The sequence below is a fragment of the Diprion similis genome, chromosome 4 (genome assembly GCF_021155765.1).
Source record: "Diprion similis isolate iyDipSimi1 chromosome 4, iyDipSimi1.1, whole genome shotgun sequence".
Classification (NCBI taxonomy): domain Eukaryota; kingdom Metazoa; phylum Arthropoda; class Insecta; order Hymenoptera; family Diprionidae; genus Diprion; species Diprion similis.
In genome coordinates, this window is record NC_060108.1 from 18,472,868 (window position 1) to 18,499,585 (window position 26,718).

General features: G+C 41.2%; 1 protein-coding gene across 3 annotated transcripts in view; it reads right to left on the minus strand.

The window, feature by feature from the left end:
* Positions 1–26,718, minus strand: part of LOC124405057 (RNA pseudouridylate synthase domain-containing protein 2-like) — an 87,531-nt gene that overhangs the window by 39,626 nt on the left and 21,187 nt on the right. Inside the window, exon 1 of one of the 3 annotated variants that reach the window (XM_046879631.1) lies at positions 18,375–18,814. The exons of the other annotated variants lie outside the window; for them this stretch is intronic. Within the exon in view, the coding sequence (XP_046735587.1) occupies positions 18,375–18,524 (150 nt within the window). The 5' untranslated portion in view covers positions 18,525–18,814. Of the gene's footprint in view, positions 1–18,374; positions 18,815–26,718 lie in introns of those variants that run through there. 3 annotated transcript variants of the gene reach the window in all.

Below are 26,718 nucleotides of genomic sequence, written 5' to 3' on the forward strand. Positions count from 1 at the left end.
GGCTTACGCAACAGATGGAATCACCAATAATGGATTTCGCCATTCAGCCAACCGCCGCAGACTGCACGGCTGGTTCGCCAACCCTCCTCCCACGCTTCGAGGGAATTCCCCTGAATCCTGATTGATGATTATACGAGGCGAGTGTGCAGAAGTGTTCCGTCGAGATCGGAACTATACATACATGCATGCATACATACATATATATATATATATATATATATACACCATCAAGTATAAGCGACATTACCGCAAGCGGGGAAAAAGCATTTCAAAAAGAACCGCCAACCGCAAACGTAAGAAGAATATTTTCTTTCGCTGACGCGGGTTCGCTTTTCGCATACGTTCGTTTTTTCCTCTCTTTTTTACGATTTATTTTTTTTCCTTCACGTAGTCAGGTTCGTTTCAAGCACCCGGTAGACGCGATAGACAGGCACGACGCCCACCTCCTACTACCTTCAGACTCTACTGCAGTCAAACTGGTGAGAATTGAACTTCAATTATCGGAGATATAATCCAGATAGCAGCGGTACGGAGGGTGGCGACTCGAACGAAGCCGACGACGAAGGCGGTGTATTTCCTGCGATCAAGGCCGATAGCAAAGCTATCTTCTATCAGTGATCTCAATGTCTATACGCACCACTTCTCTTTACGGTCGTGAAATTATATCGGCGGGATAATATTCGGCTGGCGCGACTTCTTGTCGTCCCAAGGATGCGGAGACGAGGGGGGGGATGGGGGTTTAAATTTTAATTAATTGCGCGAGAATAACGTAGCAAAAGTAAAACGAAACGGTGAAAAACGTTTATACGTGTACGACGTTTTATACTCGTAAAAAAAATATAACGTACGGATAATTCCCACATTTTCGTAAAAAAAATTTTCTTTACATAATATTTACATACGCGGGAACGAAGTGAATTTAATTTTGCTTTTCTCACACGCAGGATGGTAAGGTGCGAAAAAAAATAGATGGACAAACACCGTCGACCGCGTAGCGAGATTTTATTTCATTTTCTTCAATACATGCAGTCGCAAGTAAATCCCGGCAGAGGAAATGGAAAATAAAATATACACGTGAATATAAAATTGATTTTTCATTTTATCATGTAAATGATGCGAGATAAAATTATTAAGAAGAGTAAAAAACTAGTTTTTATATTCATTATAAGTTTAAAGTTAAATTTATCCGTGTTACCAGCTATACGAGCATCGACACAGACGCGACACGCGTTCACTTAACGCAATTCCTTTCAATTTAACCCTCTGTATGTGTAAATATAATTTACAACTATAGCTAAGGACGCGCGTCACACACGCATTACAGCAATGTGGTCAGGACATAACCGGTTACATAACCAGTCGGAAAGTGACAACATTATCGACATAAGCTACAAGGATTCACTTCTCACCAAGTTTAAAGGGACTCCAAGTTGTTTATAAAAAAAAGTTGGAATCATAAATTTTGATATAAAAAATATATCCCCTCGTTTCGGTACATTTATTAAAAAAGAAGATATTTCCAAGCTGCTTCTAATCCTCTTCGATAGCTAGTTTACGATATTGTTCAATCCGCCAATCAATATCAGCAAAGTAAATAATTGTATTTAGTCCCACTTTCCCATTAGATACAAAAGATAAGATATGATGAAAATGAAAAGGCGTAGGTACTCGAAAACCAGACATCGAGTTCTGAGTATAAGTTGCCTCTTGTAAGCTCCATTCACGAGGGTCGAAGAAATTTCGTTCTCTAATTTTTGACACATACCTAGCGTACCGTTCATACGGAGATTAAAGGAATAACGACTAGCTACTAGTGGATAAATAACGACAGTTAGGAGAATAGTATGGCCATGGGCCAAGGCGTAGTGAAGACGCTGGCCGCTGGAGAAGCTCCGGCATGCAACGCAGCGCGTATACGTATTACGTGATATATTTTTATATCCTAACGGCTAAAAATTCTCTCCTAGCCGTCTGTACCGTGGAGTGGTTAGTGTGGCTGTGACGACGAAGCAGCCACGTGTCGTCTTAAATTTTAATGTCACGGTCAAAGGTTCGGAAAGTTTAACCCAAAGTGCGGAGGCATCGCGCCGCGGGCTGCGGCTGCGTTTCACGCCCACCCACCCCAGGAGAGGATGAAGAGCTGGAGGTCGAATCCGGTTAATAGAGCCTCGGCATTCACCAGATAGCGCAGACGAGGTTCTACGTATATCTTAGACGTCTCATCTCCTCCCGATCCCGCTCCGCGCTATCTCCAAATAGGGTTCAAGACGCAGCGCCGATTCCTCGTCATTTTCGAGAAGAAGACGAAGAGACGAAGAAGTGGTCGAAGAAGGTGAAGAAAAAGTGGAAAAACGAGAGTTTGGGAGGGGGGGGGGGGGGGGGGGATATCGGGGTTGAAAATGACGAGGGCTAGTCTCGGATCCGGACGAATTTTTCCCGTTTCCTGTAGTGCTCGGAGAGCGAAGGATAACGGGGAGGCGAATGCAAGGGTCGAGGGATCAGAGAGAGTTGGCTAAGCCGACGCGAGGCTGGAATTTAATCCTCAGGAATAACTGACGCATCCAGCGTACCTACGGCGGCAGGGAGCTCAAGTAAAAGTAAAAATCCCGAGGGAAGCCTGATCGTGGAAAACCAGCAACTGGATTAAGAGTGCAGACGATGTGCCGCGTGTAGGTATAAACCTACGCCGAGTAGCGACGACTAAGGTTTTTACACAATCCGTCTACCTAACGATCTGATTTCCAATTCCACCGCGAGTGAATGCATCGACTCGCAGAGGCGATTGTTTTATCTATATCCATACACAATGCATCGCTATCTCTATCTTTTTTATTATTTTGGCTGACGATGAAAGGAAGAGAAAAATCTTTCGCAGACCGAAGAAGAAGATCTCCGCGATTCCAGCCCCCCCCCCCCCCCCCCCCCCACGCACCAATGCGCAAGCAACCACGTTTACAGCTGTACCTACATGAAGCGCACGGCATAAGGCACGGCATAAAGACATACATACATGTATATATAGATATACATATATACACGTATATATATCTACACAGCGAAAAGCTACGAGCCCTCGCCATTCCAGATGACGTAAGATTTCCTCAGGGAATTCCCAGAGACGGAGGCCCTCTATCAATACGAGATTAAGTTAGCAGTAGCAAAGGTAGGTAGGTAGGTAGGTATACTACGCTACCTGTGCCCTCGTCGCATCGCGTACCGTGCTAAAATCACGCCCTTTCACTCACTCTCTCTCTCTCCATGTCTCTTTCTCTCTCTGTCTCCCTCCAGGTCTCGTTATGGCAGAAAATAAAGTGAAAGAATAAAATTGCGATACCTAGACGGTTGTAATTCGCAGACAAGACTGCAATTGGCTCGGTGCTTCGCAGATGTGCAGATTGTTTTGTAGAAAGTGTGTGTAATATTTATGTAGACGGTTCGTTAATTCTCTATTTCGCAATACCCGAATCATATATATATATATATGTATGGTCATTCGTATTTCGAGTTCGTTAACTATCTAATTTGAATTTTTTACGGTAAGTCGTTGATAGTTTCGCGATTCGCTGACGAGTATTTTAGGTACTGAAAGCGTTTTTCAATAGATATCACCGAGCAAATATAACAATAATTTATGCATCATGTTTCTATCACGTCTCTGCAGCGTAATTATACCGATGGGTTATTCCAGTAGAGCGAAATAAAAAAAATTCCCAAAAGTTCAAACATTCGTGCGGAATAATTCGGCTACGAAGAGAGGAAAAAAAAAATTTCGTTATGTTGATGTCGTAAAACGTCGATAAACTGTATCCGGTCGTACACATGGAGCCTCCGCTGTTTCTCTCTTTCTCTCTTTTTTCCCCCTCCCTTTCGACCGAGCATAGCGCATTACTAAAGCACAGAGAATCAAAATCAAGATTGAATTGGGTTAGGGTCGCGGTCCCCGATCGGAAGATCGAGGAATGGTGTTGTACGTGTGGGATGTATAGATATATATTATTAACACCGCATGTACGTGGTGAGGATTGGGAAATTGGCGTTACGCGACAGAAGCAGGTCGTAACGAAAGAGCGGCGACGAGTGCCAAAAACCAAGTATACACACACACACACAAACAAGTGTAATATTCATTGAAAGTGAGGGAAGGATTGAAAAAGAAAGAAATTGAAAAAAAAAAAACAAAAAAAAAAAAATATCAATAAATAAGTAAATTTTTCGCCTCGCCCACAAACTGGTGTAAGATTCGTAAATCGATTATTATCGTAGGTCCCGAAATCGCTGTTCGCAAATTTCCATTGCATCACGCATGTGGGAGGGAAGAGCAACGCACGCTATCGTCGGCAATAATCGAGTCGAACGATCGACTCGTCCCTCGGTGACATAACGTGCATCAATCCGGGGGATCGCCAGGCTCGGATGATGAAAATAAGAAAAAGAAACACTCTAAGACGCGAGCCTGCATTTATTTAAAGAATTTTTCGAGATTGCGTAGACTCCGGTATTACAACCGCGTCTCTGCACGCGGTGCAGACTCCCGTCATGTTGTATAGTTACGTAAATTACCCGAAAGTTGAGAAATAAGTAATCGGCCACAGGCTTGAGCCAGAACCGAGCCAGACGCTGATTGTGAGATGAAGAAAAAAATTAATAAATAAATATAAATAAATAAAAAAGCACCAAAAACTAAAAACAACACATCGCATCAACCCTGCGCGAGGTTTTAAACGTCGCGCAGCAATGATTCAACGGTTATATTATCCATCATCGTTTTCATCGAGTGTTTACTTACCCCTTATCTTTGGGGGATCGCAAAGGAAACGGATCGTAAATACCTAAGTACCAGGGCTTTGACTCCAGTCGCATGTGTGAGGCCCTGCTTAACTGTCGTCGACATTAAAGCTGATCCCCCTCCCCCGAAAAATTCGCTCGATAATATAATTTCATGTATGATAATGATAATAAATAGTTAATATAACGCGGATCGATTAGCAACGGCGACGATAAGACGCGGAGCGAACCAGCGAGAGAAACCTTCGAATATTTATAAATTATCCCCGGATACACTTAAGGACTTGATAATCTAAGGAAGGTCGGTTCTGGGTCGAGTAAAACTCCGTGACTTGGAGCCTTATCGGTAGGTAGTATAAGGTTGGTTGGTTGGTTGGTTGGTAGGTAGGTAAGTAGGTAGGTAGGCTTTTGCTGGCTTATAAACGTGTAGACTGTACACTCTAACCATCCACGTGCAGAAAACGGTAGCCAAACAGTAATTAGAACAGCAAACAAGGCTCGTTTAAACGGGTGTAACGATTTCTTGAGCAAATACACAGTCTTCTGAATTTTCTACGATACGGAACAAAACGTTTGTGCCTCGAGAATGGGTCTAGGAATAAGGTGATGCGAATAGGTATAGTAGCAATGTGATTTTCACGATAAAACTCGTGGAGTTTTACTGAAAGTCGAACCATTTTTCTAACGGGTAGTTAAATTTAATCAAATTATTTCAGTCTATCGTAGTCGACGAAGATGAGATATTGTAGAATGAAGTAGACAAATGAAAACAGTAAAAGAGAGAGGGGGGGGGGGGGAAGAGAAAAGAAACGAAGATTCATTGAAGGTAGAAATAGAACACCTGCTGTTTTACTTCAATCTTCTTCCTTTTTTTTCTCTCATCGAGTATCCGTGAACGAAAACTAATTACTATAAACATACTGAGAGAAAAAATAATAAGAATAACGATTGGAAATTTGCCAAAACTAATAAAAGTAAGGTTATTATCAGAAAAAATTTTAAAGACGAAAAAAGTAATTTTAGGATACTTCGACACGTGAAGAAACGTGAATATTCCTAAATAAGGATCTTCAAGATTTTATCTATACGTATATTTGGAACCGGTCAACGATTCCTAGTATTTTTTCGCACGTTTCAAAAGTATCGAATCTGAATTTTACCTCATATAATACTGTAGAAGAAAAATAAAATTTCCTACATTAACTGCGCGCGATTTTTCATTTACACGGGTATGTATATATATATATATATATATATAAACTTTTGCACTAATAATAACTTTAACCCGGTGTCCAATTTTGGCAAACATTTTTCATTACGTACGACAAAGGGGGGAAGCAAAAGAAAAAAAAAAAGATGAAAAAAAATAAAGAAATGAAAAATGAAAAAAAAAAGGAAAGAAACATTTATCGGCAATCCGTTGCACGCGATGCTTTGACGCAAAACGATAACGCGACGTCAGTCTGGTGCGAATATGTCACGGCCGAAGTGCATCCCGCAGTTCCAACGCGCGGTTTTGACCGTTATACAGTGATTTTTACTGGATGTTGATTTATCGGCTCGTGTTTTGCCGTCGACAAACTTTGGGTTTTTTTGTTTTCGATTTTCCACAGTGTGTACATACCGCGATTATTGACAACTTGAACAATTCACTTCAGCCTGTATATGCGTATATATGTATGAGAATATTTTTTAGAAATCCAATCCTGCAGAGTAAAATATATACAGATATAGCATAGAAGATATAACATTAGATCACAACGAAAAGTACTTTTGTCGTGATTAAATTCTCGAGAAGTGAATAGAGGTCCATTGAAAAACTGATGACTCGTATAACGACCGTATAAATTATACTCTACGATTAGAATCTATCGCACGTTATAGGTATCCACGCTCGGATATGTTGCAGAATGAAGAGCTAGCGCCGCCTCCGCCCCCGCAAAAACAACGTGAAAGACTTGCATGTATAGGTGACCATATATCTATAACCGATAGGGATCGAGGCGAGGAAAACTTAAGATCTGACACAAGTTACATACATATTTACACACACACATATATATATATATATATGTATCTACAACGCAAAACAGACGTAAATGCTTCTACGTAGGTAAAAATCTGTTTCAAGATTATACAAGTGAATTACCTAATGGCTAAAATACTGCAGGTCTTCACATATGTATGTGTATGCGTAATACGAAGAGGAACATGTACTCACATCGTGTACGCACACACACATACACGAAACGAGTTGCAACGGTGGTCGCTGGCTCGGTACTCCGTTCTTCAAACACATTAAAAACTCGGCATGCCTAACGCAGACAGAGAAATGGAGAGACACAAGCAAGCCTACCTACAGCTACGCTGTTATTCCGAGGTAGCTGGCAGTCTTCGGATATAGAACGTGCATTAGCCAAATGAAATTGAAAATAGTTTCACGTCAGTCAAACACCCCGCCGCATTACACACACGTCTACCTATCTATCTATCTATTTATCTATCTATTTATCTATCTATCTATCTATCTATCTATCCATTTTCCCGCTAGAGTCCAGAATAGAAAGATTACGCGGTATAAGGTTATACGTATTAAATAGAGGAGTCAGTGTATTATAGAAATTAATTACATTGGCTAAGATTCAAGAAATGATAATTCATCCCGTTATTGTTTATTATACGTGCCCACCGTCCCATCGGCTCGGAAGAATCAAACAGTGATTGAATTATTCCCTCGCGTTCGTTTGCCTCGTTCTTTGTACTCTCTTCCTTTTAAATTTTTTTTTTCTCTTTTTCCTTTTTCTACGTTTTATTTCTCAATTCATTTCCTAATATCGAAATCGTCGAAATTCTTTCTCGACAACGATCCGAGAAAATTAATCAACGGACGTATAATAGATTCTGAAATCAGCACTTTATTTTACTGATTTCGAATAATTGCCCGCAACATTTTCCACTTCAACGTGTAAAGAGCGAAGCAAAGAAATATTCGCATCGGGAACAGCTTTGGATGCTTTACAGCCTCGCAACGATTCTTCGCTTCGCGTGACTTATTCTCCCTTCATGACAGCTCTGCAAAATCCGGACACACGCGCCACGGCCGTATACTAACGACTTGGGGAGACTTAACCGCGACTGCGGAGTGAACGTACGACGCCTTATGCAGGAGCCGACGTCTTACCAAAGTCGACAGGTGTCGTGCCGAAAATAATCTCTGCAAATATTTGTGGCTTTGTAGCACACTTTTTTTTCCTTTTTTTTATTTTGTAAATGAACATTTTTGAGGAGCTTGGTCAGCCAAAAATCGATGCGTTGAATATTTTTCAAATTATAGTACATGACATGAAAATATGGGACTATAAAATACTGAAATAATGAACAAAAGCATATTTATATATGTATATATCTAGATATCGATGCATCGATTGAAATAGTTTCAAAATCGTCGAAACTCGAGTAGATTTCTAAATTCGATCGATTTCACTCTTGAATGAATCGTTTTGTTCAGAAGATTATTGTCGACAATCTTACCGAAACTTTTTATTTTATTTATCACGTTGGCATCGTTGAATATTTAATTCTAAAACAATGCAGCGATATTGATTACGATGAACAAAAGGCCATAATGAATAAAGTGGTGAAAACAATCTGAAACAATCTTTCCCGGAAGTTTGTGGAAAATAAGTTTACTGAATTATATTAGACGTCGTAGCGTGAAATTGAAGGAATCTACTACGTTTTGAACAATTTTCAAACAAAGCATCGATATGATCTATACTTTTGTTCATAATTCCGGTATTCGTACTTTCCTATTTTGCGAAGAGATCTTCGTGCCTTACGAATATGATAATTTGATAAATACTCGGTGCATGACTATACGACCTCGTAATTTCCATTTTCAAGTAAATTCCTACCTCTAAAGCTATTTGCAGTATAATTTGCAGTATAATTTGCAAAACTGTACCTGCGCAGCGCACGGTGATTACAGTTCTCTAAATAACATGTATACCTATGTCAAAATCTTCTTTGCGCTTCCACCGATCGCGTTGAAAGCTCACCGATACTTCGTTTTCGGTTTAGGTGCCTAAATAATAAGCGAGCAGCGTCCGTTAGCTTTGAAGAATATCTTAACACACACTTTCACTTTGGCAGAGGACTTTGGGTAATTTAAAAAAAAGTTTAGACAATTTTTATCGTTGTTTTAACTTCTTCTAATTTTCTTTTTCTATTTTTTTTTAAACTTTTTTACCATTTTCCATGTAGCTACGTATTTCTGTCAAACAGTGACGTAAGTACATAACGATTCCCTCTGCAGATTTGACCATATCAATTCAAAGTCGTGTTGGAATTAAAATATATCGTAGGGACATACATACGCAACTAGGGAGAGAGAGAGAGAGAGAGTGAGAGAGTGAAAATAAATCGAAAGGTCATTAAGAGACACAGAAAATGTGTTTTTTCGTTTGAAATTGAATACGCGGAGGGCGTAATCGATCGAGTGATTTAAAACGAGTCACCCTTTGGTTCTCCACGACCGCGTGGATTCCGGGTTAGGTACGATGTATGGAATAAGGGTGCCTCGTTGTTCTGGCAGCGGTTCCGGAATTGTCATATGTCACACGAGAGCAGCAACAGCTAGCAGAGAGGGCCAAGAGAGGCACACGAAGGTTACGTAAAATAAAACTGTCAAGGCAAGTAAGTAATAAATCACCTTAGGAACGAAATCGAATTGTTGCGGACAGATTTGAGCAGGCCAAAAGTTGCGGTTTTTTCCTGTCCCGATACACGATACATGACATGCATACACAGCCATCTGCTCGCCGTTGCGCAACTGTAGGGGACGAAAAAAAAAAAAAAAAAAAACTCGTTCTAAAATTAGTAGGAATAGAAGGAAAAAACGTGTTTAGGAATTATACTTGGCTGGAGTGAAACCTAGACGAGAAAAGAGAGAAAAAAGAAAGGAAAAAAAAAGGTGCAGAGTGTAAAGAAAATTATAGAAATACAGTATAGCAGAGAAGAAGAAAAAAAATTAAATGGAACCCAACCAATTTGACTTTTTTTCCGTCGCACCTGTTATCGGCTGTTGGGCGGGAAAATTGTTAGAAAAAGAAAAAAGAAAAAGAAAAAGAAAGAGACAAGACAACTTTGGAAAACGACACGCCGTGTATGGTTATACGTACCTGCGGCAGCGGGATGAAACACACGAGCCAGGAAATAAATGAGGGAATGGGAGCGGCGAAAACGTTTTCAATTTCGCAAGCAACCGTTTCCACACGGTTGTAATACCCGCTTATACGGTGGTCGGATGGAAAATAAAAAAAAATAAATAAATAAATACAAATAACAAAAAATAAATTAAATGATAAATGAAAGAAAACGACGAGCGGAAGGGATTCGAAGGTGAAAAAAAGAACGAAAAATAATTAATTGCCTATGTACGTCAAGGAGGCGCGTGTGGTACAGGAAGCTAGAATTTCACGAATCGCTGTAATTATTTAAAACCTAACACACTTCACCGTACAAAGCCTAATATACAATTAAACGTTAGCGTATAATATCAACGACGAGTCTTAACTTGTAAATCAAAGTAAAACAGAATTACGTGCACTGTTGTAATAATTAGCATTAGCTCGTTTCTTCTCGTCTTGTGTAATTGTTTCTACCTCATAAAAGAGAAGAAGGAAAAAAACAAGAAAAAATCGCTTCTCCATATACATTCAAATTACGATATTGCGCAATATTTTCCCCGTGAAGTAACCACGCGATTAAAACTCGCGAGAACCTTCGATGAGTGGAGAATTTTTGTTCGTCGATCCTTTCGTACGATTTCTTTTTATTCCGCGTTGCATGATCGCGCAAAACTGATGATTAATTCGCATGTTATACAGTGAGAGAGAGAGAGGGAGGGAGAGGAAAAAAAAATAATAATTATATATCCAGAAAGGCAGAGAAAGAGAGAGAGTGAGTTTCGATTAAACGAAGATTAGTGATGCGGAATTCTTCAACGATTCTAGAAAAATCGATTTTTGTGGCTTATACTAATTGATTATTATTCGATTTCTCATTGTTTCAATTATTATCGAATCGACTAACTATGACTTGATGATTCTTCAAGAACAACTTTCTATAAAAACGTAATGTTATATATCTAATTTGTATTTTATATTGAGATGAAATATTATCTAATAAATAACGACTGTCTCTCATGATTCATAAGATAAAGTCATTTACTATTTCTGCTATCTGATTACGTGGAAAAGGTATTAGAAAACTTCAAAACACCGTTCATTTGCTGCCAGGAATCGTACACTGAATAATAGTACTGAATGCTGTCTATATAATTACTACACCATTACTGAACGGCAAAGACAAATTCTTGCCACAGTACGTAATATTCATTATTTTGCATAAGCTCATTTGTTTCAGAAATATTTTGCCGATACTTCAGAATCGATGCTATTTTCATCCGGTATAGTATATCGATTCACAGAATCGAAGAAACAAATAAAATTGATCGATCTTCAGTATCGATTCTTTGATTTTTTTCATTTTTTTTTTTTTTTTTTTTCATTTCGAAATACAGTATTAAAAAACATATCGATGATTTTTTTTTTTTTTTTTTTTAATACTTTCGGCCAACGGTTTTTGAGCAATAACGTCGGCAAATTTTCAAAATCACGGAATTTTCAACTCATCATAGAAATTTTTTTCCCCTCAATAGATAGAAGAAAAAAACTCTTCACACATTTTTGTTTCGTAAAACACTGAACTTTTCAACAAAAAAAAATATACCAATATCTAATATCATGTTTATCATCTCGAAAATCAAATTTAAAATCTAAAAATCGATTTTACAGTCATTACCCGAAATTTTAGACTATTGAAAATATTTTTTACGGTACAACTTCTACCTATAATTAGCAAAATGACATATATATATATACATATAAATATGAAAAGCTTAAAATTTTTCGCACGTAAACGCATACCTACGTAATGCGCGCGGTGTAAACGAGAGAGGAAGAGAGACAAAGAGAAAGAGAAATTTTGCGGCGCGTGCCATTCCCCGGATAAATTACAGTCCGGGTTTAGACGAGGTTCGGCGGCTAGGTGATAGCTGCTGGGAGATAAGGCTGCGAGGTTATGTGCCTCGTTGCATTCCGCCTGCGTGGGGCCCCCTGTTTTTGCCACGAGAAGGGTACGGCGACATTGCGCACTAGGTCGTAACTCTGCATCCCTATAGGTATAAGCCCCTAACTTCACCCTGTGTACGACAGAAACTCGGGGATTCTCCGAGTGTCATTCGGGAGATCGGGAGATCCGGACGACCCTGGAATCATATTCCCCTCCGGCTTTGTGTCGGATTTTATAATTTTTAAATAACTTCTTTATTTATTTCTTCCTACCTTTTTGTTTTCTTATTTTCTTCTCTTTTTTATTAGCATTTCATGTTAATTTTTATGCTTATTTTTGCTTCTAATTTCTAACCTCTTGTCTCCGAGTTAGACGATTGCAGAAGCATACCGATCGACGCATGATGCAAAACATCAAAACCAAAAAAAAAGACAAAGTAAAAGAAAGTAATTAACTCCTAAGATCAAAGTTCGAAACTTCTATATTTTATAGCTTTTTAACTACGGAATTTGATGTTTTCTTTTACCGCCGAGATCACGTAACAAAAACATGTAACAACGTTGCAATGTAAAAAAGCAACAGCCCTATATAGATATCACTCCGTATTATTATTAAAGACAAATACCTACACGTAAATATACTCAACGTTTCCGATTCTGTTTGTTCAAATGTTCGTAAGATGAACGTGTAAACCGAGTCAACGTTGTTCCAAAGACAAAAAAAAAAAAGCCAGCGTTCCATCGAATCCACTAGCAAGATATTGTTCAAAGTTTTTGCAAAAAAGGCTGGCGAAACAGCGTGCAACGGAGATTAAATTTTAAATCGGTTATCCGCGGTTGCGGATGAATTTCGAAGGGATGGGATATATGTCGAAAAAGCCCGGAAGTCAAGGGCCAGATCCTCCCCACGAGAGCGATAAATGATGCGCACGTTGCGGTCGCCGATGCCTCTAATTGAGTTACGTTCATCCCTCGGCGTAGGTATTCGGTAAACCCGATGGCTGTCCAACGTCACGGACGGATTGTGTATAATGCCGCAAAATACGCGACAGGCGTCGTTCGCCGATTTTCATAGTGTACGCGCACAGTATAGCTGGTGGGTGAAAAATTGTACTCCGATATAATGATCCGTTACGAAAAATCCAGCAGCTGCTGGGGGGTGAAATTCTCTGGGATAATTTCAGATTTTTCCGAATAAAATTCACGCCCTCGTTCCCTCGAATTATTTCACATGTGTTATCGATTTCAACGATCCATCACACTTGGCACTGAAACAAAAGCGTCAATTCTCTGGATAAAAATCGTCTAATCCTGGAACTAAATGAATTTTTCAAAGACTGTAAAAACAAATTTTCTCCATCGTCCTGTGTTCCAACTAATTCAAATATAACGTTTCTATATTTCTAAAAGTATTTTCAATTCTACTTCAACATCCCACAAAATTTCTTACACCGCGGTCGGTATTTTCCTCTCTCTTTGTACCGAAGAATTAGGTACTACACTTCAGGTTCTTCATATTATACACAACGATTCCACAAATCCCGAACACGCACCGGGATTTACTCGACCGCGTGTGATGTACTTTCCACACATATCCACACGCGAGAAAACGTTCGGTAAATAAATACATAAACAAACACTAAGGTGGAAAACAAAGTGCGGCGGAGGGTTTACACGTCGTGCATTCAGGTACGAGGCCGAGTTATAGGTACAGGAACAAAGGTATAAAGGTATAAAGTATGCCCTTACCGGAAGTCGAGGTGTATGTGGATGTGTTTTGTGGTGCAAGGCGTAGCGGTTTATTTACCGAAAGGCGCAAAACAGTATATATGAAGATAAAGATGTAGATTAGTGGGGGCAGCTGTATAATTTTTTCCTTATCTAAACAACTTCGTGCGGACTCTTCGGCTTTACCTACCCCTACCCTACCCCCCCCCCTCCACTCCTCCTCCCCATTCGGGTACACTATTCGTTTATTGGCTCATTACGAGCGCCGCACTTTCTACTTTTATTTTTCCACCCCAGTGAAATTTTTTTTCATTTTTTTTTTTTTTTTTTTTTTTTTTTTTAGTCCTTTTTTGCGGCCGGTGAAACGTTCCGAGGGTTTTGGAGTGCGCGGAGGGGTGCACGATCGAAGGGATATTCGAGCGATGATCAGAGCGACGTTTCGAGAAACAACCGTTGTTAATCGTTCTCGTATAATGTGATTTGACGGCGACTGTATAGCGGATCGTGCTGCGGGGTTGGAAAAAAACAAATACAAAAAAAGTTGCAGTACAGCATGTATCGATCGTTTTTTTTTTTTTTTTTTTTTTTTTATAGGCGACTCATCAAGAACGGGGATAAAAACACGGTGAATTTATGAATGCGGCATGTATTTTCGTTGCAAAGACTATATATATACAAGTGGTTACAAACTGATCAAATTTTCGACGACGACGCGACGCCGCGATAGATTGGAGAATATATACATTTGTATGGACTCGTTGAAGTTGATCACCGGTCAGAACGATATTGCAGGAATTTTGAGGGGGTGCTCTGATCGATTTTAACGTCGATGTTAATATCTCGAAATATCGAAGTCTACGTATCTCAAACGCGAAAAAGAGCTCGACAGCCTCATTCCATACGCAATTCTGAGCGAAAACACTCCAATTTCTTTGTTTCTGCGTCACGAGTGAAAAATGCGTTCTAGTAGTTTTGTTCAGAATTGCATATAGAATGGGGCTATTGAGCGATTTTTTGCGTTTGAGATATAATACGTAGACGTCGAAATCGAGCGAGACAACCCCTTAAGCTTGGCAGAAGTTTCATAGCGAAACTCTCGCGAAAAATGTGTAAACACGGCAATACATGTTGACGAGTAGTTAGTACGTAGATTTAATCAGGCTTTACAAGGCGGTTCCACGTCAATTACACTCGGCAGTGGGACTGCCGTATGGTACGTGAAAACTTCTAAATTGTCGTACGTATTCCTCATAGTTTGAGGAGCCGCGAAACTGCTTATAGCGTTAAACTCTAAACTTGAAAACCGTCGGCCATGAGCACAGCGAAAGTTCCGTATAACGGGGGTTGAGTAGTAGACATAAGTCCTTGTATAGACAAACCCTGTACACCTATCACCTACATATGTGCAGAAAATTGTTTATCGTCATATTCAGATGCATCTCGATATTGAAAAAAAAATAATTTTTACAGCTGAATAATTCGGAATGTTATTCTCAATTAATAATACTCGGGTATAAGATAAAATTATGAATAGTGATTTCGCGTTGTCTATAAACTCGTACGTATTTCGAAGCTCCGTATGTCTTCTAATTGCGATGTATAATTATCATTTTTTTTTTTTTTTTTTTTTCAAAATCTAAACCTACATACAAGAATATTCCATTAACATCTGTGTACACACAAAAGGTGGCAGGCAGTCAGTCAGGCAGGCACCTCGATGCGACATCAGTCCGACAACTTTCTTGGCGCCTGGTATTATACTCAAATAGAACTAACCGTTGAATAGGAATACCTATGACAACATATCCAGCAATTTCTTGGTAATGAAACATCGAACGGAGTACTTGCGTCGTTCGATCGGTTCGTTTCCTGCAGGCCAAGATCGGCAAACTGGTATAATGCAAATAAACGGTGATGGTTGCCGCCCACTGTGTACAACACGATGCTGCTCATCGACAGGTAGACGATTGTTCGTTACCGTCATCCTGACGCAACAAGGTGTGCAGGGTATGCGTGAAACACGTAGAGAGATATATTGAATGAACGGTGCAAAGTTGACTGTGTATGGTACTCAATGGTATAAACGAAAAGTGATGCACGAAGTGCCACGAGTGGTGATAATTATTATTTCTACGATGCGTATCGATTGCGGCTGTACATACGTGTTTCCGCAATTCCGCAACGATACACGCATACCCGCGCACTTATAGTTAGTCCTCCTATCCTCCATCGTCGCGACGAGTCTGTTTGTTCCTACATATGCGATAGACCGACTTAATTGCCGCGTACCGCTTTACCTTTATACCCAGCAACTGAACCGTCAAGAGCTACGTTTTTAAATTACATTCTCTCATACATGAATACATGGTATATACCCCACTCAACGGCAGACAGTTGAAAGCCGATAACGAAGTAGAAGTGAAAAAAAAGAGTTAAATTTACAGCGTACATATAGGCCCTTCAACCACTGCAGAAAACTTTTTAATAACCAACAAAAATTTCACCTCGGTGTGTGTCGCTGCTGCATATTTATTATATATTATACACACACATTTATATGTATATATATACACAGTGAAATTAAAGTTTTGGAGAGACGTTATTATCCCCCCCCCCCCCCTCCCTTCAACCCCCCCTTCTATCTTCCTTCTTTTTAATTCGCACAAACCCTCGAATTATTTCGTTTTCACCCTTTCGCCAGTGCGTTCTTCATTAGTTTTTTTTTTTCAAATTCTCGTTTAGTTTACTTAATCCCTCGTAGAAATTATCCTTTATTTTTTTTAAATCGTGAGTACATATATACTGGCATACTCTGCTCATAATGAGTCTGCACAGTGTGAGATGAAAATTTTTGCACGAAAAGAGCAGAAAAGAATAAAGAGAATATTATTTTTGTGATTATTCTTTTTTATATAAAAAAAAATGTCAACTGTTTTAACCAAGCATTGTCAAACTATTCGCAAATTACGAGTCAGCAGTTATTGAGGGGATTCATCTTCTACCGCAGATGACAATTAATGGGCACTTTGTATTTATAATAACGAGTACGACATGGCACATTGACCGAACGATTTGTCTTTTACTTTATGTCTTTTCTCCATCTCTTAATTCTTTGTTATTATCATTATCATTATTATTATTTTTTTTTCTTCTTCAAACGTTCTCATCGAATGTCGGACAGAGTTGTAATATATCGACTGTAACGTTGCTGCGTCTGTCTGAGGAATTCACTAAATTAGAATGAGTTCGCGTAGAATTTGGCTCTATTTCAAAGACAGCGAGAGGTGGGCTCCGTTCCATCGTAAATATTACAAGATTATACACCTAGTCGCGAGAGACAAAAAGAATACCGGGAGACAAGATCATGATTCAATAATAACATAACCTAACGCTAAATTTACGAGCGCAACCCTGAATGATCGAGGATGAAGTTAGTAACGTACCTCAACGATGAATGTTTAGGAGAAAAAATGTCTAATTCGTATCTTTATAACTTTGCAAAATTTGAAAATATAGATTAATTCTAAAAATCCAAAACCTTGAAAAATCATCCAATTGAAAAAATTACCCAATAATCATTTTTTCTCTTCAACTTCAGCCTCGTGACCCTTACGATACCTGATAGCGTTTGGCGAAAAGAAGAAATGTTTATTATTTCCCGTCGTTCGTATACAAACTTAGCCAATGTTTTCTCTCTTCGGCATGGCAACGTGCTATACATGCCACGCATCAATCAGCCGTCCCTGTTTGGAGATCGGGTCAAGTCGAGCGATGGCTTGATGCCGTGCAATATTGGCAAGGCAAACAGCAAACAGTCCCTGCCAGCATTACTCTGCACATCGCGTACAGCATCATCATCCACCAGCCGACCAGGCGAGATAACCTTGTGTTTTCGCAGTTGGTAGGTAGGTAGGTTACATCACCGTCCGTGGAATGTATAAGGGATTCGACACCATATCGCGTATGTGTACCCCAGAGAAGATATACGACTCGCGGATTAATGGTGAAAATATAATCGACGAAACTGCTCGGCCTGGTCTTGCGATTAACGCTCTGGATACGTAGACGTAAACGTAGCTGGCGCCACGCGTTCAAATTTCATTTTTCGCTTTCCATTTCTTGCGGTTATTACCGTTAACCGTTAATTGCTTAAAGTAGCAGTGAATTCCCCACGGTGGAAGCCTGGTGAACTTGGAATAAACTATTTACACAAGTAGGTATGGAGAAAAAATTTATTTTATTTATCGTAAAACGAGTAAAAATTGACAAAAATTTCCATCCCCAAAAAACGCAAGAATATAACAAGGGTAATGATTATTGAATCGAGCGATGAGACGATCTCCCTGCGCAGCGGAATCGGAGGAGGTTCGAAATGTCAAAGAGCGGTGCACTCGCTTTCCGTCGAGAAGGGAGGAAGGGAGGCGACGGGTTTTCCTTGAAAGCCTTAAAATCACCCTGCGTAATTTAATTTCCATCTCAGTTCGATCGAGGCTAATCCTCTTATGCCTATCGAGGCACTTTGCCGAACCCGCCAACATCCCCAAATCCCCGGCCTCCCACCTCGCGACCCCTTACTTCGCCTACCTTAGGATGCCCCAAGGGTTGCATCAACACCGCGTCTTGGCGATTGCCACAGATTTAAAAAATAAGAAACGAGAGATTTCTTTTTCTTTTTAAAAAATCTCTCGCTGTCATTCGAGAGACGTGCATGTATGCTGCTTATCCTACCTTCTGGGGATCGGGAGCATAAAGTCCGTGCAACGGTGCCAGAAGATGGAGCCCAGGATGAGGAATACTCGAGGCAGGATGTCCCGGGGGTATCGGCAGCGGCACCAACTTCAGACCCCAAGGGAGGTACCAGGGCGCCGTGTGATGCATGTCGCTGTCAATGCGCGTGCTTGGATTGTCTCTCTTCCGGTGTGTCCGTCACCCTTTTTCCCGATCAGTTTGCCACGTCACGAGTAGGAAAAAATAAATTTATCGCCGAAGGAGGATTCAGGGCTAAATTACGGCGAAACTTTGTTCCAGTAGCGGCTGATCACACCATTCAAAAAAGAACTCTCACAGTCCGATTCTTTCTACCGACGGAAAATCCTTCGCCGATTTGCACGTGCTTTCGTCGAGTGTCCCGAAACCATACGCGAACTGTTCCAAGTATCTTCTTCCCTTTTTTTTTTTTATTTTTATCAAATACTTGTTCTGCAAATGGAAGCGGAGGGATTCGGTCAGTGGTGAAACAGGCGGTAAAATCGTATCCTCTGATTTCCCGTGTCTCGAAACATGCTTCCCTTCCTTCCACCGTTTTTCTCCTCCCCTGAAGTCGATGCTAAATCACTCGCGGTATCGAGGGTCTGCGATTAGGAAACCATGCGTCGGGGGTATAAAATCGGGAATCGAAGATAAACCACCGGAGTAAACGGGGGAGGGGCGGTAAACGGTAAATGGTTAACGAAACTTTCGACAAGTTTTCAAAATCCCGGCACTGTTCTCTCGGCTTTTGCAGGTGTGCGCAAGGTGCTACGACAGCGACAGGTGTGTGCGACGTGCTCGAGAGGAGCGCGTCGCGTCGACTGAGCCCTGGGCCTCGACGCGCGTCCCTCGCGAGCACATGGCGGCCTCTCTCCTCTCTCCTCTCTCCTCTCTCCTCTCTCCCTCTCCACCCTCGGCTCTCTCTCGCACTCCCGTAGGACCGGAGCGTGTCGGCGTTCCATCCTTCGAGCGATTCTTTATCGCGTGTCTATCTTTATCTCGCGTACGAAGCCCGTGGCCGACGGTTAGCGACGACGTCGTGGTCCGTGCGGTTCGCGAGAAAATAGAGAGAGGAGAGAGAGGAAGAGAAAAAGGGAAATGAAATAATCCGAGGAAGAGTGAAGAATCTCTCCGTTTCCACCGTTGCTGCGGAGCGCTCTGCAGATGCGGAGCACGTGCTTCTTCGCCTTCTTCTTTTACACGAAATCGCAGAAAAGTCAGATTTATCGCGGCTCGGTTCGACCACTTTGGAAGGTCATTCATACGGCGGGATAAACGCCACGGCCAAACCCGAGGAGTGGAGAGGAGGTCGGAGTGCCTAGACTTGTATCATCGGAATTAATTATTAACTACATCTACTGAAAGGTTGATCCTTCGATTCGTCATCCTTCTAATTAAATTATAATCGACGAACATCGCGCAGATTTTCTACGTAATATTTTATTGTTAATCGCGACTAATCGCAATTCGTTAACTTTTCGCTGACGGAATGAATTCTAGGCTGAAGCTGAGCGCTTCTTCGGCCCGGCTGCTTTAATAATACCAAAACGACCGAGTCGAGCTTCGAAGGGGATCCGGTGTAATCAGTTGACTTTGACGGATGGGGAGGAGAGAGTACGGATTCAGTTACGCTGCAATTACTTTCGGGAAATACACCGACTGCGCGGGACTTTGGAGTTGTTCGTCAGACCAGACGGGGAAATCGACGAGATGAAAATTCGTGAGGCGGCAACGTGTTCGCGGTGTCGAAAATTAACGATGAAAATGATTTACCGTTCCGTTGCAAGCGTATAGGTAGGTACAGAGATATTATGGTATCCGATAAATTGGAAAAATTCTTAAGAATATTTAGGGAATTTTCACGACTTAAAAGGCAGCAAAAGTCAAAGTTACGTCGAATTCCAAGAAAAATTCCACTCCGTGATATACGAGATAAATAGTTTGAGAAATATCTGGTAAATGGCTTTATAGAACCTTCGGTAGTTACTGAAAGGACTAATCCCGGAAGGTGCCTATATACGCTGTTGGTGAGCCAAAGTTTACAGGAGACACGATACACCTGAACGGGAAAGCCGAAACTCAAACAATCGGTAATTCACAGCGATCGAAAGCCGGCTCGAATCTCCTGAGTGTTGATCAATCCGCTCTCTATCCGAATTGTTGGAAATGGTTAGAATTTTCGAAGCTTAATGAGGTAGCTATAAGCTGCTACTCTAGCCGCGTTACGTAACAACGTAATTCGAAAGCTGATATGGATTAACCACAAGACGCAAGTGACAACGAAACTTCAACCTACCCTTAAAATAGCGATTTTCGCGAGTAGAGCCGTTTTATCCGCAATGACGATTTATTTTGTGCACAGTATACACGCATATGTATACCCTTGATGCCGATCAGACATATAGAGTGTATACCACAGCCAATGACTACGTCCGAAATGTATAATCTCAAGAGTCGAGCGTACGTGAAAGAAACCAACACACCCTCTCGAAATTTCAACAATCGATATCTCCGCCATTATGAAGGGACCACCATACCTTGGTATTTCGATAGGCTGTGGCCTAACCTAAATACGAATCGTATAACATAAGGATGCCCATTTTGATTCAACAACGGCATAGAAACTAATGGGAAGCATTATGAGACTAGGCGAACGGATGGGTTTGAGATATTTTTAAGCTAAGTAACTTGTGTTTCAGATAGAACGGCCGGCGCTGCGACTTGGATCACACCGTATCGCCGATACTAAAATTGATCAGCTCGGCACGTGGCGTATAGTGTCGGGCTGAAAGTTCCGAAAGGCACGTTATGATTTGGACCCGTTATTCGCCTCTTTCTATGGCAAAGTTTTTCGCCCTGGAAACGGAAAAGACCCCCGAAACAAGCCACGATGGGTGATAAATCTTTGTTTCTACCTCTGACATCGATTATTTCTCCCTTGGGGTTCTTTACCTTCACCCGAAACACACGGTCCTTCTTTTTATCCCCGTAAAGGATTGGCTCCTTTGTCCCGTGCTGGCAAGGTGAATGCGAAGTATTTTATACGAACGAAATGCAGTCGTTCGAGAAACGCTTTGTACCCCGAGAATATTATACGTTGAAAAAAAGAAAAAAGAAAAGAAAAAGGAATAAATAAATAATTTGTGAAGCGTGTGATTGACGGTTGCAGGACGATCAATCTATCCGTGTAACGAATCGAACAAAATTTCGCTTATCGCGTCACTTTTTTTTGTTTCTTTACACGTTACATGTAAATCTCTGAAAGGTATTACAGGTAAATTTTTTTAAAGCGCATCAACTTTGTCGACGCGAGCTTTGCCTCGTGAAACAGCAGCTGATCCCGGGTGTATCAAAGCATTAATTACCACGGCTGGGGGCTTTGAGCCGCGCCAAATCGGATCTGAGACAATATGCGAATTGTGATGTGGTGGAAAGTGAGAGTGGGAATTCGTCGAAGCAACAATCCTCTACGACGAAAACCACTTCGCCTACAAACGTGCCAACTCGGTAACTCTATTATCTATTGTTACAACCGTCCATCGCTGTTACTTTGACGCAATTTATTCCATAGCTACGTATTTACGTGATGCATATATCCGTCTTACACACACACACACACACACACACACATTTGACCACAGAGTACAATCGGCGAAGGGAAAATAAATAAATTCTGATTCACTCGGTGCCCCGCCGTTCGCACTATCATCGGGTCCATGGATTAGCGCTTCGCCATCCGTGACTAACGTGGTTCGGTACGACCAGTTGATGCAACTTACGATACAGTTAGCGTATTTTATAGAGTTTGCGAACAGATGAAATCGCGGCAACAATAAGTTGTGGGCGTGTATAAATATCGCCCGGGACCCCGGTTATTCGGTCGCCAGGGTCTACACTCGTCGACGGAGTCTGCTCCGCGGTGTTCGGTACGTATTTAGACACCACGCCTCAAGGCTGCGATCCATTAGGGAGGATTTTACCGGGCGTGATTAGCTAACCGGCGAAATTTCACGCTCGAGCCAGAATTCAACCGACGGTCGTTGCGCCTTTCCCAAATGGAAAAGTCCGTCGGTTGAATAGCTCGGTATAGTTTGGCTCTGTCACTGTTTCAAAAAGTCCAAAGTCTCCCCTCGATCTTCGCCCTTTTTTATTCCATTTTATGAAACCACGACGTTATCTCTTCCTCGCCTTGTGCAGCAAATTACACATTCCACCTTTATTTATTTTCATAAGTGGACACCTATTAGCGAGGTGGCATACATAATTAGGCCTTATTTCCGTCGTTCCTTTCTTCCTTCCGTCGTCCGCGATCCAAAACTTTCCGCTCTCTTTCTTCCCTCATCGATCGACGTGGTAACGAAGTGATAGATTTTCGAGCAGTTACGTTAGATACGAATTCACACTCCATCCATTGTTCATGCAATCCGTAATATTTCGCCAACTAATATCTAGCGAAATTCAGCAAACTCCTGAAGCAAGTGTACACCCAGGTATAAACACTGCGCATAGTTTATCGCTGAAGTTTGGCACAGGACACCGACTTCGAGACGGCCAATTTCCTCGCTCCGCGTGACATCGGCAGGATCTGTTATGCATGATGCAATCTACAACCTGATGCACCGTGTCAAGCGGGACGTGGAGTTCACGAGTGTACCGGGATTGGGCCGTGCCCGTGCAGCAGTGCACGTCAAGCATTCATAATAGCTGTCGTCGGTTGGTTTTCCTTGGACCTTAATTAGACTTCGGTAGCGGGTGTCTACGTCCTTCGATTTCGACGAGCTTGTAGGTATATGGACAACGGGCCATGTATAAATAATACTCATCGCATTAACGTTTACACGTGACACGCACGCAAGGTAGTGGACTCGTGTGTTATCATCGTCGACACGGTTAACGCAAAGACATCACCGCCCGCCTCGTGTTGCTACTTTAATCGTTGAGTTAGCAATTAACGATCCGAGGCCATCCGCGCGGACTTTCCCCGGCGGCAAACGCTGCAAACGAGACGCTCTTCGCGCCAACACCTTAGGTACACTTGGTGTGAGGTGGGGTCAGAGTCACTCCTGGACTAGCCTGCCAGACAACGGCACGATGTATGATGATTTGCCCTTGTTTCCATGGGACTTGGATGCTTTTTTATAAAAATTCAACCCAACCAGCGCAGCGTGGAATGAAGAGTGGATATCGAAAGAGGAGCTTTGGGGTAGAGGGATAAAAGCCTCGTCCAGAGAACCGAGTTATGAGTATTTTCAGCGGACGCTAGTGGTAACAATTCCCACCGGCTATTCTACGCTGGAAAGAACACCCACCGGCAGTTGGAGTAACTTGGAAGAAAAAGAGAAAGAGAAGGAGAATGGAGAATGGAGAATGAAAAATAAAAAACACACACACTTCAAGAGAATGGAATACTGGTAGCGTGCAAGTCTGACGCGAAACGGCTCAGTGCCTGATTCCGATCTTTCAGTATTCAGGATATGAGTCATGGCCAGTTTCCCTACTACAGCACGGTATATATTACGTAGTTGCAATGGTTTTCGCCAAGGAGCAACGTACTAGTATTATTTTTCATCTAATATGCGAAAAATGGATCTTTTTCTCGAATCATCTCAATTCACTGCCAGTCCATCTTGTCGATTGGAAATTGGGAATCGCATGATTAAATTAAAATCATTAATGTGCCGAGCTTTTACATAATGAGCGACTGCCGAGTTAAGAGGCCAGTGACATTGGTAGCCGTGATTTTTTCACCTTTACGACTTTGTAAGTGGCGTTTAAGACCGCGGCTGCGTATAATATGATTGTTATGTTTATCATCATCGCCGTTATTGTTATGATTATTATTATTATTATTACACGAGTAGGAACAGCGGCGTCTTTGTCGTGGACCGCGTAACGATCTTGTAGCGAATACACAGAACGCGTGTTTCGGGATTTGAATATTGCGTGTGGTGGTTAGATGGGTGAATAAAACCGTGATACAGGAATGCATGTGTGTAGGTAAGAGAGCAACACTCCAGTGACTGGCTGGCGTTACTGACCAGGGGCAACAGTTATATTCAGCCAAAGCGTGCATAACCCAGAAATCGGGTAAACAATAAAACTGAGAAAATTCTCACGCGGACCTCGGCGAGACGTTCAAGCATATCTAGCATGTGTGTATGGTATGTACCGGGTGTCGCGTTAGCTTCTGAAAAATTGAGTTGTGAGAGGAAACGAAGAAGAATATAAAGAGTTTGGTGCAAGAAAAACGGAAGAATAAATGTAAGAGAAAAAAGAATTTTTCTCAGAAATTTTCCGTTTCTTTTTTTTATATCTATCTTTCCTCCTTTGTCTTACGACATTCGCACAGAATGTTATCACACTTATCCTTATTTCGTCTTACTCGTTGACTCACTTTGCAACGTAGCTCGAAAACCCACGCGTGACGTGAAAGAAGGAAAAAGAGAGAATAGATAAAAATTGGAGAAGACAAGGTTACGGGTAATAAAGAAATATATACACAAGGATTCGTCGTGAAACAAAAATCCAAGCGAGAGAGGAAGAGAGACAGAGACAGCGAGAGAGTTATTACCTGAATTCTCCAGATTCTCTGCAGCATGAATACATACCTACTTTTTTTTTAACAGAAGCTTATTAAAAATAAAAAAAAAGGGAATACCTAATAGAAACAAATCAATTGAAACATTGAAATTGAATGAATTCAAAAAGTTCGGAAAAATAATACGTGAAAGCCTTCGTAATAAATGGCTGAATCGAATATTGTTTGTGTACATTTCCACTTTGTTTAAAAGGCACCCGGAATGAAACATACGGGGAAAAAAATGAAATAAAATTCATAACGTGCCGGAACAAAATGGAATACAAACTTTCTTAATAAATATAAAGGTAAATCGAAAAGCGTTTAAGACTGGCAATTAGTTCCGGGGCGCTATCCGTCGCTTTTCTTCTTCTTCTTCTTCTTCTTTTTCTTTTTCTTTTTCTTCCCATCAGCCGAATGATGAAATGGAAAGAGGGGATTGGCGGACGCCTGCAGTGGGATTCGCGGTTGTTTTCCCTCGCATTTATCATTTCTTCTCGAAACGGCGAAACTTTCACGCCATATATAACATATATGTACGTTTTTCTATACCCGCGAGGAGCAACCCTGGGACTCTTCACTTTTTCATTCACTCAAGCAGGGCGAACGGTATTATTAGTGGCTCCTCGGCGCGATTACGCGTATATATTTATACAAGAGCACCGGGTGCAGCGTAAACATGCGTGTGAACCGTCACATTCATACGGTTCCTATACTTCCGCTTGAGCGAAAAACGAGATGAAGAAGTTGAAATATCGTTCATTCACAATTTCAGCATAATATTCTATCACACCTTCGCGCATTCGAGAAAATTTTTGATAAACGACATGGATTTATCGCGCAAGTATAATACGTATATATATATATATATATATATATATATATATATATATACCATTTTTATTCAATCAAACCACACGAGGTGTACTCAAAAAGCTTGTGATCCTGGAATTTCACCCCTCGAAGAAGTGTTAACCAAAATGGCGACGCCGGATCAAACTTTTCGAACTAGTTGGCTTCAGCTGTGACCGGTTTGTCAGTGGCGACGTCACGTTACAGCTGTCCAAGGCAAGCTCCGCCAGAAGTTATTTGCCGTTCGCACAAGACTCGCAGCAGCAGTAGGTATACATGTGCGACGAGATAATAGCATTTGTGCTTCGGATCAGCGGTTGTACCTCGTCCCGGAGCGATAAATGGTGGAGCCAAAATAGCACGAGCAACTTACGATTAGTGACGAGCAGCAGCAGCAGCAGCAGCAGCAGCAGCAACGTTTACGCACGCATGCAGCACGCGAGAATCTTCCTCTCGTCTAATAACGACATTCCCGTTCGTTTAACCCTTGCGATGCACGCCGGGGTCAAAATGACCTCACTGTTTGAAACTTTTTTTTCATTTTTTTTCTAAAAATAATTGACTTGCCTTGAAATATATTAGGCAAAAAGTGTACCAGAATTTTTTCAACTTCTATAAATCGTTACCTCGGCTTATCGCATGGATGAAATCGTGTGAAATCGCAAACGACTTTGGAAAGCAGTTGCTTTAAGATCGTTTAAAATCACTTAAAAACCGTTTCAATCATTGCGATCACTTGTCACCCGATCTATGAGCCAACAACGGTTAGATCCGGTGGTACAACATGACGTAGATATGCACTGGCAAGCCAAAAATAAATTACGAAATTGAAAAAAAAAAAAAAAAAAAAAGAAGAAAAAAAAAATAAGAACGTCGTCGTTTCATTCGGGGTAT